Here is a 15,104-nt window from a genome sequence, read left to right on the forward strand (position 1 = left end):
TTGACTGAGGACTGGTGAAACCGGATGGCAACACCAGGTTCCAATCTAAATTTGGCAGAGTTTCTACAGCTGGATGCCCTTCCTAACGCCAACCACTCAGAGAGTGTAGTAGGTGCTTTTACGTGTCACCTGCACGAAGGCCAGTCAGGCGATACTGGCAACGGCCACACTCGAAATGGTGTCTTTTATGTGCCACCCACCCAAGCCAGTCCAGGGGCACTGGCAACGATCTCACTCGAAAATCATAGGTAACATAAAAAGCACCCATGCCGGTGCTGTTTAAAAGCACCCAGTTCATTCTGTAAAGTGGTTGGCATTAGGAAGGGCATCCAGCCACAGAAACTATGTCAAAACAGACGGAACCTGAACAGCTCTTCAGCTGGTCAGCTCCCGTCAAACCATCCAGCCCATGCCAGCAGGGAAAATGGACGTTAAATGATGATGATAATGATAATGATGATGATGATGATGATGATGATATATATATATAAATTCAGAAGAGTGGTACAAGGCACCAATATTTACTGGAAAATAGCAATTGATACAATTACGATGCTATTGTATAGCTTCACTGCGTATATACTGGCAAAAAATGTGTGTGCAACAAACATGAAAAATTTGTCTTACCTCTAGGAAGAACATTCGATAAATGGACAACCCAGATTTTAATACATTTGTATTGAAATATTTTTCATTGATAACTTCTTCACTGTTCTCAGTTTTGTTAATGGCTAGGCGTTCGGGCGAGTATACTTGGCATTGATGTGGCAACATTTGAAATATTGTCTAGGTAAATGCAGCTGATGAAGACTGATCAAATTTACGCTGTGAAACGTATTTGAAGAGTCTGAAACCGGTCCTGCATTATCCTATTCTGGGTTGTCCATTTTCGAATGTTCTTCCTAGAGGTAAGACAAATTTTTCATGTTTGTTGCACACACGCATTTTTTGCCAGTATATACGCAGTGAAGCTATACAATAGCGTCGTAATTGTATCGATTGCTATTTTCCAGTAAATATTGGTGCCTTGTTGTACCACTCTTCTGAATTTATATATATATATATATATACCCTTATAGGGCTTTATTTTGCTGGAAATTAATACATTTGTATTGAAATATTTTTCATTGATATATATATATATATATATATATATATATATATATATATATATATATATATATATCTGTGTGTGTCTTTGTGTTTGTGTTTGTCCTCTCTCCACCATTTGACAACTAGTGTTGGTGTGTTTATGTTCTCTGTAACTTAGCAGTTCAGCAAAAGAAACCTGTAAAATAAGTACCAGGCTTGAAAAACAAAAAAATATTAGGGTAGATTCATTTGACTAAAAATTCTTCTCAGCAATGACCCCAGTATGGTTGCAGTCTAATGACTGAAACAATTAAAAGATAAAAGATATGTTCTAAATATTTGATATAATGTAATATTCCTTTCACAGGTACATCAGTCTTACAAGTTAATGCCACAGATTCAGATCAACCTAGAACACCAAACTCTGAAATCACCTACACAATTGTCTCTGGGGCAGATGGCTTTTTTGCTATTGAACCAAATGGGGTTATAAAGACCACCTTCCGAGCAATATTTGATTATGAAACTAAGCAAGTGTATTACTTAACTGTAAGTCTTGTTTTTATACTCTTCCAAATTTACTATGTGGCTATGATATTTCTTATATTGCTGTCTTAAGACATCATAACTTAATCTGCTCTGAAAATCATTAGAAATTTGACTCATATGGTGTAAAATATATTTTCCTCCCAGTTGCAATTTCTAGTGGTAGCCTGGAGACATAATCATTGTGAAGACTAGTTGTTGTTAGGGTTTCAAAGATATGTCATGAGAAAGAGGATATTTTTATTTTTATTAATTCAATTCCTACCCTTTATATGGAGCTGTCTTCAGTATTTCTACTTAATATTTCCTTGTGCCATGTAAAAAACATCCATTCCGCACTGTGAAGTGGTTGCCAGCTGTAATAACTGTGCCAAAACTGACCTTGCCTGTTCTGGCGCCATGTAAAAAGCATTCACTCCTCTCTGTGGGGTGGTTGGTGTTAGGAAGGGTATCCAGCTGTAAAAACCATACCAAAACAGACACAGTAGCCTGCTGTATTCTTCTACCTGGCTGGCTCTTGTCAAGCCATCCAACTCATGCCAGGATGGAAGGCAGGCATTAAACAATGATGATGATGATGATGATGACGATGATTTAAACAAGTAAATTACTAGAAAATAACCATAGGAATTAATAAGATTTTAGACAACATATTGTGGGAGCTATAGGATAATAGGTAAGCTTCCAGCAATTCAAGTAAGATGTAAGCTTTCTGCAAGCTACAGAATAAGATGTTAGCTTCCAACAATTCTTCATAGAATAATAAATAATTTGAAGTAATTTAACTTTTCATAGCTAATACCCTTGAGCAAGCATGAATATTTTAGCAACCTATTTGCTTTCCTTGTGTGTGTACCCATGCTAGCATGGAAAGCGGACGTTAAACGATATATATATATATATATATATATGATGAATGCTTTCACAAATGAGTCTTATAAATGTTTGTTGTTTGAAATTTCAGTTAAACTTAATTCGTCGCTTGTTTCGTGTTTTAGATTATGGCAAAAGACAATGGTTTACCTCCATTGAATGATACTACACAGGTTACAATTTGTATTGATGATGTCAATGATGTACCTCCTTATTTCATTCCATTTACAACCCAAGTAAATGTCAAAGAAAGTAAGTCTAATCATTCTGGATACATTTTAATTATTTCAGACAGTTTTGATCCGTCTATTTTTTTGTATTAGTTATTTAATATGAGTAGGGGTATTATCCATAATCTTTAAGACCGTCCCAAATCATTGATTCTAATTTGGTTCATGCTTAACTAGAAAATGTTTACATGTCTTCATGGATTCAAATTTTGGCCAGCAATTTTGGTTTGTTTATATCGCCATAACTTAGCAGTGCAGTAAAAAAGACTGTTAGAATAAGTAACAGACTTCAAAGCGTAAGTACTGGGGGTGATTTGTTTGACCTGAGCCCTTCAAAGTGGTGTGCCAGCATAGCCTCAGTCTAATGATTAAAACAAGTAAAAGATAAAAGATATATGTGTGTGTGTATATACACACAGACACACACACAGACACACACACAGACACACACACAGACACACACACAGACACACACACAGACACACACACAGACGCACACATAGACACACACACAGACGCACACACAGACACACACACAGACACACACACAGACACACACACAGACGCACACACAGACACACACACAGACACACACACAGACACACACACACAGACACACACACACAGACACACACACAAACACACACACACACACACACACACACACACACACACAAACATACAAACACACACACACATGAGATGGCATCAAAAAGTTCCTGGACTAGTACTGTAGTGTGCCAACAGATGGCAGAACATGGTTGTGTGTACAATGAGAGGTAGCAGCAACATTATTGTTTGTTTCGAGCGTGGCCGTTGCCAGTACCACCTGACTGGCCTTCGTGCCAGTGGCACATAAAAGCACCCACTACACTCTCTGAGTGGTTGGCGTTAGGAAGGGCATCCAACTGTAGAAACTCTGCCAAATCAGATTGGAGCCTGGGGTAGCCATCTGGTTTCACCAGTCCTCAGTCAAATCGTCCAACCCATGCTAGCATGGAAAGCGGATGTTAAACGACGAGGATGATGATGATGATGATGATGATATATATATATATATATATGATACAGTATATTATCTTCATATATAGCGTTAGTAAGAGAATGATAGTAACCCAAGTGTGATGCAATATAATAGTATTATTATTATATATATATATATATATATATATATATCTAAGGTGGCGAGTTGGCAGAATTGTTAGCATGCTGGACAAAATGCTTAGAGGTATTTCACCAGCCACTACATTTTGAGTTCAAATTCCACCGAGGTCGACTTTGCCTTTCATCTTTTCAAGGTCAATAAATTGAGTACCAGTGAAACACTGGGGTCAATATAATCAACTAATCCACTCCCCCCAAATTACAGGCCTTGTGCCTATTATAGAAATGATTTTTATACATATATCTCTTGCACCTTACAGATGTCGCTGTCAACACAGAAATTATACAGTTGAATGCCCCTGATCCTGATCAGACTGCAAAAGTACAGTTTTCATTCACAGAACCATCAAATGCCATTAACCCTAATGGTTTGACTGTAACTAAGGCAGACTATAATTACACAGTAAGTGCCTCTTCACCACCTTCTACACCTTCTCATTTTCCTCTTCAAAACTCTATCAATACTGTTGCAACCATCCATCCATCCATTGTCTCACATGTCCATATTACTATCCTCTACCTCCCTCTATTGTAACTACCTTCTATTAATCATTACATATTCACATCACCATTGCTTACCTCTACTATAGCTACTAACAACTATCATGAAATGTCTATACCAACATCACCTTCCTCTACTGTTATAAAGATCTACTAATATTGCCATCACACATCTGTACCAGCATTCCACATCTGTACCACCACCACCACCACCACCACTGTCATATACAACTCTTCTAGCTACAATTACATGTCCAAAGCATCTTCTCCTAAGTCTGCCGTAACTTCCATTCAATACCATCACATATCTGTACCATCTTACATCATTGCCACCTACTCTACAATGGCTATATTTGGATGTTTATATGAGAATCAGCTGCCTCTACAGTAGCTACCATCACACGTCCATATTGCTACCACCTATTTCTACTTTAGCTACATTCACATGCACATACCACTATCACCAACTCTCCTCTAGATTCTTTTACACTACCACCAGATATCAATACCACTGTGACATATCTACTTTAGTTACCACTCCTGTTTATAGCACTATGACCCAACTCTCTCCCAAGAAACCATTATCTACATCTGACATACTGGAAATTATTATTGAGCTGGTGTAAGGATTTGAACCCTAACTGCAAGATATTCAGTTAGGGAATCATGAGAAAGCCACCATAGGTTCATGAGATTGATCAACCAATCAACCAATCGACATGAAGCTGTGGTATGATTTGTGCTCCTCAGTTTATCTAAAGTTCATCCCCTTTTCACCCTATAAAAACCATGTAGCATCTAATTCAGCCACACAGCCTTGGGCATTTGAGTAAAGGCAGACTGTCCAGACAGGACATCTTGGACACTCACAGAAGGCAGACTGCTAAGAGCAAACCACCTTGAAAGGTCACACATGCTGTACTATAGCTAACCTTCATGAGTCACAGCATGGTTCTCTCCACCTAGCCAGTGGTTATATTATATCTACATCTTTTTTCTATAAATGGCAAACACAGTAAATCATGTCCAGCAATAAACAGGTTAAAAGTTAAAACTTCCTGAATTACAGCCAGCTAGACCACATGACGATGGTCATCAACAACACAACACACACCAACAAAAAGCCAGCATGACAACAACATGGAACTCAATTAGGTTCTCTTTTTGTAAATGTAAGAATTTGAGAGCAATAGGCTTGTCCCTTACTATGTAAGGAAGACCCAACAACAAAATACAATATATTTATGAACATAAAAAAAATATTGTCTCTTTTTTTTTCTCATTCTTTGCTTTCAGAATTTGTTTAGGTTGGATCCGGACACTGGTAAAATCTTCATTGCTAAGGCATTAAACCGAGACCGAGTAAGTTTGATTACTCACACAGTACAAGCAGTTGATACAGCTGCTGTGGATCAGACAGGCACAGGTGAGTGCAAAGTCTCATGCAGGTTCTAGTATGGAGATCATCTTATGTTTCATGAAATGGATGTTTGTGAGTGAGTAAAGTGATAATATTGACTCGCATAAAATTGATTGGTTCATTATTGGACACTCTTTCCCTTACATTAATGGCTCCATATTAGAACTAATAATTTCTTACAGACACTACTATTGATATCTTTTGAGGAATTTCCAACTATCAACTGAATAACATAACTTATATCTCACCCTGAAAAATAATCACATACTGAGAAAAAAACATCAGTTATTCATCATCCTTAAAACTTCATTAACGATTGCCATGTTCCATCTTTTTGTTCATATTACCAATATCATACAGAAGATATCGAAATATCACATAGTTTTGGATGTGAATAGATGAATATATCAATATATCATGTCTTATACATTATGATTGAATAGATAAATATGAGAAGCATTTTTAACTGCTCTTTAAAACAATCAATCAAATATTGATGGCTAACTGTATTTTGATGAGTTTATGGATACTTTATCTATAGAAATTGTCATATATATATATATATATATATATTTATTTATATGTCAAATAGTTTCATTCACATGTTAATGAATTTTATACATAATTCCGATGAGTTGAGTTTGAGACTTCATGAATAAGTTGTTGCATATGTTATTGTGTAATGTTGCAATATTCATGAGATTATATTGTAATGAAACAATTGTAAATTGATGTAATAAAAGGACTTGCTCATCCTGTTCTTCTTGTTTGTAAATGTAAAAATTGTCTGCAGACACTTGTGGATTTTTCAGCATGTGTTTGATAAAACAAACCTTCTCCAGATTACTGATGCAGGCATGACTGTGTAGTAAGAAGTTTGCTTCCCAGCCACATAGTTCTGGGTTTAGTCTCACTGTGTGACACCTTGGGCATATGTGCTTTGTGAGTGGATTTAATAGATGGAAACTTGTAAATATGTATATATGGATATATCGATGTGTATTTGTCTTTGTGTAAGAGTGATTTGGCATGGTTTCTATGGCTGGATGCTCTTCCTAACACCAACCACTTCCAGAGTGTGCTGGCTGTTTTTACATGACACTGCATGGATGCTTTTTCACATGGTATCGCATGGGCCCTTTTATGTGACACCACATGGGTGTTTTTATGTGACACTGCATGGGCACTTTTACATGACACCACATGGGCGCTTCTTTGTGACACCGTATGGGCGTTTTATGTATCACTGCACAAGTGCTTTTACATGACACTGCCATGAGTGCTTTATGCCACCAAAACATTTGATCTTAACATTTCTGATTTGTGGTTATGGGGCTTCTTGATTATGGCAAGGCACCAGGTATCTTGATCCTGTCATCCCACCTGAAAACTTCAACTTCCTGAGGTTGTCTTCAGTGCTTCATCCCAAGTCTTCCTAGGTTTCCCACTTCTATGTGCTCCATATGTATATATATATATATATATATATATATATTTGAAATGTGTTATTTTCAGGTACCATCATTATCAATATATTAGATGTGAACAAAATACCACCAAGGTTCACTCAGCCATGGACACCATTTACACCTTTCTACAATGTCACCCTGAATGAGGAACAGTCAGTTGGTAGTTCAGTAATAACACTGAATGCTATTGATGATGATGGTTCAATTGAAGGTTATGAACTAGCAGAGACCAAGGGATATTTTGTTGCCAATAAAGGTCTGCCAATATTTTTTCACTTATTTCTCTTCTTTTTCATTATATACTTTGTCTTAACTTTAATTTATGTATGTGTGTGTGTGTGTGTGTGTGTGTGTGTGTGTGCATACTCTTACAACCCAGCTGCCATTGTTTCAGTAAAGCTTATATTTGTTAAGCCACCGCAAAAAATTAATATATATCATCATCATCATCATTTTCATCATTTAACATCTGTTTTCCATGCTGGCATGGGTTGAATGGGTTGACAGGAGCTGGCTAGGCAGAAGACTGCACCATGGTTTACTGGCTGTGTTGTCATGGTTTTTATGGCTGGATGCCTTTCCTAATACCAACGACTCTGTGGAATGGGTTTAGTAAGCATTAACTTTGCCAAAACAAAGGCAGATATGCTATAAGAATATGAATAAATATACACATACATATCTATGTGTGTGGGTGTATATACATATACACACACACACAATATATATATATATGTGTGTGTGTATGTATGTATGTGTGTGTGTACGTGTGTGTGTGTGTGTGTATATATATATATATATATATATATATATATATATATATATATATATATATATATATATATATGTATATATGCATGTATGTATATTTATATATCAGGTTATCCCATAAGTTCTGTTTGAATTTTGAATAAAGAAAACAACTGATCAAATGTTATATTTAATTGAAATTTATTCATCAATGTACTTCCCCTGATCATCTATGACTTCCTTCCATCTATTTACAAGCTTTTTAATCTCATCAATGTAAAACTCTTTTGGTTTCAAAATGAAGAACTCTGAAATGTCAGTTTTGACCGCCTCCTGCATTGTGAAAGTTATATCCCCCAAATGATTCTGTAAACTACAAAACAAATGGTAGTCTGAAGGAGCAAGGTCGGGAGAATAAGGTGGATGAGGAATTTCTCCCAACCAAGCTCTTCAATCTTCTGTGATGTGATCTTTGCAGTGTGGGGTCGCGCATTGTCCTGATGAAACACCACTCCTTTTCGATTCACTAAAACAGGTCTTTTTTTCTTCAACGCTTGGTTCAAACGCTCTAATTACTGACAGTAGACTTGAGCATTGATTGTTGCATTAGGTGGTAATAATTCAAAGTGAATTACTCCTTTGCAATCCCACCAGATAGAGAGAAGAACCTTTTTCCTGTGAAGTTCCTTTGTGGTTGAGCTTTTTCCCTTTTACCAAGCCACTGTTTACGACATTTAACATTTCGATAGAAGATCCATTTTTCATCACCAGTCACAAGTCTATCCAAAAAGGGTGAAATGAGTTTGCGAGAATGGAGAGAAGAGCAAATGTCAACTCGGGATTTGCGGTTGCGTTCAGACAATTCATGAGGCACCCATTTTCCAAGTTTAGGAACCTTTCCAAGTTGTTGAAGATGATGATGAACAGTTGTATGGTTTGAACTAAGCTTTACTGCCAATTCTTCAACTGATAATGCAGGATTTTCTTCAAATAATGCCTCAAGGAGCTTATTATCAAACTCAACTGGACGTCCTGTTCAATCTTCATCTTCAAGGCTGAAATCTCCACATCTGAATTTTGCAAACCATCTTCTGCAAGTTCTTTCATTCAAGCATTCTTTCCTATAAACTGAGTGTATGTTTCGGGTCACTTTGGCTGCAGAGTTTCCTTTCTTGTACTTATAAAGCATTATGTGTCTCAAATGCTCTTTGGATACTTCCCTGTTTGAAAGGGTTTTAATCAAAGAAATTTTAATTCTATTATTCTGTAAAATAATATTTAATTAGTTTGAATGTACACAAATGCATAAAAATAATTTTTAATTCCATTAGACATTTTAAAATACCATTGAATTTCATTCAATTTTAAAAAAGGTAAAATCGGATAGAACTTATGGGATGACCTGATATGTATATATATATATATATATATATATATATATGTATGTGTGTATATATATATATATATATATATATATATATATATATATATGTATGTATATATATATATATATATATATATATATATATATATATATATTGATATGTATGTATATATTTATGGGTGTGCCTTTGTATCTATGTTTGTCCCACCCCATCACCGCTTGACAACTGGTGTTGGTGTGTTTACATAGCCGTAACTTAGCAGCTTGGCACAAGAGACTGATAGAATAAGTACTAGGCTTAAAAAGTAAGTTCTAGGGTCAATTTGTTCAGTTAGACCCTTCAAGGTGGTGCTCCAGCATGGCTGCAGTCAAATGACTGAAACAAATAAAAGAATGAAAATATATATGTGACAGGCTTCTTTCAGTTTCTGTTTACCATATCTACTCACGAGACTTTGGTTGGCCTGAAGCTATAGTAGAAGACACTTGCCCAATGTACCATGCAGTAGGACTGAACCTGGAACCATGTGGACGGGAAGTAAGCTTCTTACCACACAGGCACATAACACATATATGTGCACAGGCACATATACATACATGCATGTATGCATACACACATATGCTGTTGCTACTGATGATTATATTTGTACAAATACTATACCACTGTTGTGAACACCAGAATCTATAGGTGTGCCAAAGTTGACTGGACAGTGAAGAAAGAGAGAGAGTGCATGTCCAGAAATCCAAGCCACAGTATAGAGGGGGCAGTATTGTCCTCATTTAGATGGAGGTATAGTATACTGGGTCAATATATCAGTGGATCTCATCTAATTAATTATGTGACTAACTACTTGTGTTTATCATAGATTTTGCTTGATCAGAACTGAATTGGGATTAAACAACAATAGAAATGTTGCTGTAAAAGAAAGGGTAAATATTGATAATTATAATTGTAATGTATATCTCTATGTATTCTTCCCTATATTTATCCATGTTAGGTGTGGTAACTGTGAATAAGCGAATTGATTTTGAAGCTATTGAAGAGCTCTCATTCTTGGCCTATGCTTGGGATAATGTTGAACCCAAAATGACTGCCACAGCCACTGTTTTTGTCACTATTCAGAACATAAATGATAATAATCCATTATTCAAGGCTGTAAGTAACATATTTATTCTTGTAGAAATTCTGTTATTTCAAAACATCATTTGTAATTTATATGTACTTTCATATATGCTTTCTAAATATTTTTCCTGTTTCTATATACATTTCTGCATTTGGACCAGTCATGACACATCATAAATTCTGTGGAGATCATAATAAAAAACCACAAATTTTGAGGTCATGGCACAAGCTGACAAATTTTGTGGAGGTCACAGTATAAGATCACAACTTTTAGAGATTACAGAAGGTTATAAATTTAGTAATAAGGCAACAAATTTTTTGGTGGGAAGTCGTGGCACATGGTTACAAACTTTTAACAGGGTGACATGGAACATGATTACAAATTTTGAGGGGGTCATGTCACTATGTCAAATTTTTGGGAGATCATAAATTTTGCTGAGGTCACAACACATGGTTACAAATTTTAGAAAGTTTAAGGCACAGGATCATAAATTTTGAGGCAATCCTGAAATAAGGCTGCAAATTTGAAAGTGATAACAATGGATTCATTCAACTCAGGTATTCAACGAGAATCACAAAAGGGTGAAAGGTAAAGTTGACCAGAGCAGGAACTAAATTTAAAATCTAAATACTGTATGTTATTTTGCACCACTGATCCTAACCTTAACCCTAACCCTACTGAAAATATTTCTTTTGCTTATGCTTTGTAAAATATTTTCATCCTTTTACATACAAATTGTTTAATCAATAAATAACTGAGTATTACTCAGAATATGTACCTAGTGTAAGAGTTTAAAGCTGGAAAGCTCTTAACATTGAGAAGAATGGAATTACCTTTTAAGTGACATTACTCTCAGGTCTGTTTCAGTTACGAATTGAAACATTAGTCCCTGCAAGGGGCTAATGTTCCAGGTAAGAGTAAACTACAGGTAGAATAAACTACATTACTTAAACACCTTGATGAATTTGATAGTAGCTAGTAACTAGCTATGGTCAAATAATGATTGCTGCCCTGTAGAATGAATCTGGAAGTCCAAGTGAAAAAGATACTGCAACCATGTAGACAGGATTTTGGATATCAATGACTAAAATACAAACTTTGAAGAAAGTATTACTGAAAAAGTTGTGCCCTCAGTATACAATCAGCAAAACAAGATGAATTCAAAATGCAACAATACTGGTGCAGCCACATTCATCTAATGTAAAGTCCCTTTTATTGTCAACATGTTCAAGACTAGGACACTGACCACAACTACCAGGAAGAAGGACAAATATCATGAGTGTCATCATGATGTCTGCTTTCCATGCTCACATGGGATGGATGGCTTGACTGTAACTGGTAAGCCAGAGAGCTGCACCAGGTTCCAGTTTGAATTTGGCTTGGTTTCTATGGTGGGATACCTTTCCTAATGCCAACCACTCTAAGAGTGTAGTGGATGCCTTTAATGTGTCACTGGCATGGGTGTGTTTATGTGTCACCAGTATGGGTGCTTTTACTTGTCACCAGCACGGAACCTGTTACATGTCACCAGCACCAGCCACTACAATTTCACTTGGCTTGATGAGTCATCTCAAGCACAGAAAATTTTCAAGGGTTATGATCATCACTTCCATGCGACCCCACATTTGAAGATCATGCCTCACCAGCTCATCCCATGTCTTCTTGGGTTTACCTCTTTCATAGATTCCCTCCTCAGTTAGAGACTGGCACTTCTTTATGCAGCTGTCTCCACCCATATGCATCACATATACCAGCGCAGACATCTCTCTTGTACATTTCATCTGATGCCTCTTATGCCCAATTTTTCTCTCAAGATGCTAACACTTAGTCATAGATGCACACTGACATTGCACATCCAGCAGAGCATATGAGATTCATTTGTTTCAAGTCTTTGCATGTCCTCTGCTGTCACATCCCATGTTTCACTGCTGTGTAGCATGGCTGTCCACACACAGGCATCATAAAATCTGCTTTTCATTCTGAGAGAGAGGCCTTTTGTTGCCAACAAAGATAGACACTCTCTGAACTTTACCTAACCTATTCTTATTCTAATGGCTACACACTTAGAGCATCCCCCTCCGCTGATGTTATGGTCACCTAGATAACAAATGCTATCAGCTATTTCTAGGTATCCCACCTGGCATTTAATGGAGTCTAGGCTGAGGACTGATCCTTGGTGAACTCCTACTTGTTCATCACTATACTCATTGCCAACCCTCACCTTACTGACAGTATCTCTGTACATGGCTTGTATAGCTCTCACCAGCCACTCCTCTATCCTTAGTTTCTGTGATGACCACCCAATAAGGGAGCAGGAAACTTTGTCGAAGGCTTTCTCCATGTCAGCAAAAGCCATGTACAAAGATTTATTTTTGGCTAGGTATTTCTGCAGCTGCCTTACCAGGAATTAGTGGTGCTTCTCCCTGGCACAAAACCAAATTGCATCTTATCTAGCCTAACTCTCTCCCTAATTAGTTGGGCTATGACCCTCACTGTAACTATGTATAGCTTTAACATCATTTGCCTACATGCATGATGAACCACCTATGGAAGAGGCATTTGAAGAATACATTCTTATAACATTATCGGCATGGAAAAAGAAGACAACTGGTGCCACTGGAGGAGTATGTCTTACTTTCTCCAAAGATTCATAATGCCTGCATCAGTATTGAGAAATGTACTGTGTAATGAGTGTTGTCCTGTTAGGAAACCAAGCAGCTATTGGTCAATGCTACTACAGCCAACACTGAACCTCCAGATGTTGAGCAACCCTGTCAGGAACTAGTTACTACAATCAGTGCAATCTCAGTGCACAATTTTCTCTTAATTGGTGGGAATTATAATGCTCAGCTAGGACATACAGGTTCACTCTTCACTTTAGCAAAAGCACCAATAGAAACGGTAAAGGCATGAAGGCCTTCATGGAACAGAACAATCTTGTTGCTGCTAATTTGCTACTAATATGAGGTTTTTGAACTGTACAGGTAGACCCTGGACATATTATTATCCCTGTAGCAGCCTTGCTCATCCTAGTTAGAAAGGATTAATAGCATTAAAAATTCACATGCATACAACTCTTTTAAGGGTGTTAAGTCTAATCATAGAATTGTTTCTTGCAAATGCCAGATATGTTACTGCAAAAACAAAGTATCAGCCAGAGGCCCTTTGAAACAAATCAACTAAGAAAAAGTAGTAGGAAATGCTATCAGTGCAGTACACAACAAGTTCATTACTCTTTGAGAGGCTTAAGGACAACAAATGCAGTATAGACTACAATTCTTGCTCATAGGTAGTATATAACATGCTAACTACAGCCAACACTAATATAGCAATGAATTTACTTCCAAAGAAGAGAATGAAGATGCTGACATTTGCATTCAATGAGTAGTTAACAAGGGTCAGAGAGGATCTGAAGAAAGCAGTTCAGAAACATCAACCTAGGTCCATTAGGAATACTGAAATGAACCTCAGTTCAGCTAAAGTTGCACTTGTTGATGAGTACAAGGAAACACTAGAAGCAACATTAAGGACAAAACTGAAGAACTCAACAACTTCCACAATGAGAACAAAATGCTGTTGTCTGGACAGCTCTGAAAGAACTTACCAACAAGAGAGTTTCTCCAGTGACTTGTATTGTGAATGTAACCACTGACTCCAATGATTTGCATTGTGAACATAACCATCTAGATGCTTGGTTTCAGCACTTTAGATTGCTACTTGCTTACACAGAGCTAAGCAATACCAAACTTGTCGATGGTTCTTTCTTCAACTATAAAAAAGCAAATAGCCTGCCAATCTAGACTAGTCCAAGTAACAACAATGCAAAGAATACAGAGTACATGAGCATCGATGAAGATGAAAGCTACCAATCAATTTGTTCTAACAATGGCAATTCAATTCAAAGAAGTCAAGGACTTCATGTTTCTTGGGTCCTATGTTATTGACAGTAAAAGGTACTTCCTTATTCACAAGAGACTTGACTAGTGTACAAGGAAGAAAATTCAAACGTCTGCAACTACTTGAAGAAGAAATAATTGTTTGCACATTCAATGAAATGAACAACAAATATTTACTTCATCGAGACAGTAATGAAGAGGTGAAAAAATTGGCTCAGTGATTAAATCTGTTTAATGAAAACAGGGGCAATAACACTGAGATCTCAGTTCATATAAAATTAGAATTATGCATCCAATGAGGGGAAAAAGTCGGCACAAGTTCTAACTTAGAGTGTCGACTATGGACATGTTTCAGTTTTATTAAAGCTCCTCGCCATTTTCCAATTAATAATTCACTGATAATTTCATATTTCCCTTTGTTTCAGCCAATTTACAGTTTCTCTATCGAAGAAAACTCCTTACCAGGTCAGAAAGTTGGATTCGTATCAGCCTCTGACGTAGACAAAGGAACATATGGAAATGTACTTTATACGATTGAAGATGCCACAAAAAGTTTTGGAATAAATACCTTCACGGTAAGAATTTCTATTCTTTTAACAATTTTTTGGAGTAGAAGTGGGTAGATGGGGAATAACTGACATTCATGTATTTTCAA

The 15,104-nt window shown here is 36.7% G+C and overlaps 1 protein-coding gene across 2 annotated transcripts in view; it reads left to right on the forward strand.

Moving 5' to 3' along the window:
- LOC106879350 (cadherin-87A) overlaps window positions 1-15,104 on the forward strand; it is a 125,124-nt gene that overhangs the window by 60,884 nt on the left and 49,136 nt on the right. For both annotated transcript variants that reach the window (XM_089347585.1, XM_089347584.1), the window contains exons 20-26: window positions 1,460-1,641; window positions 2,637-2,763; window positions 4,166-4,308; window positions 5,703-5,832; window positions 7,342-7,551; window positions 10,428-10,585; window positions 14,875-15,024. In XM_089347585.1, the coding sequence (XP_089203711.1) occupies window positions 1,460-1,641; window positions 2,637-2,763; window positions 4,166-4,308; window positions 5,703-5,832; window positions 7,342-7,551; window positions 10,428-10,585; window positions 14,875-15,024 (1,100 nt within the window). The remainder of the gene's footprint in view (window positions 1-1,459; window positions 1,642-2,636; window positions 2,764-4,165; window positions 4,309-5,702; window positions 5,833-7,341; window positions 7,552-10,427; window positions 10,586-14,874; window positions 15,025-15,104) is intronic.

Source organism: Octopus bimaculoides, chromosome 2 (assembly GCF_046866305.1).
Source record: "Octopus bimaculoides isolate indiv1 chromosome 2, ASM4686630v1, whole genome shotgun sequence".
NCBI classification, from domain to species: Eukaryota; Metazoa; Mollusca; class Cephalopoda; order Octopoda; family Octopodidae; genus Octopus; species Octopus bimaculoides.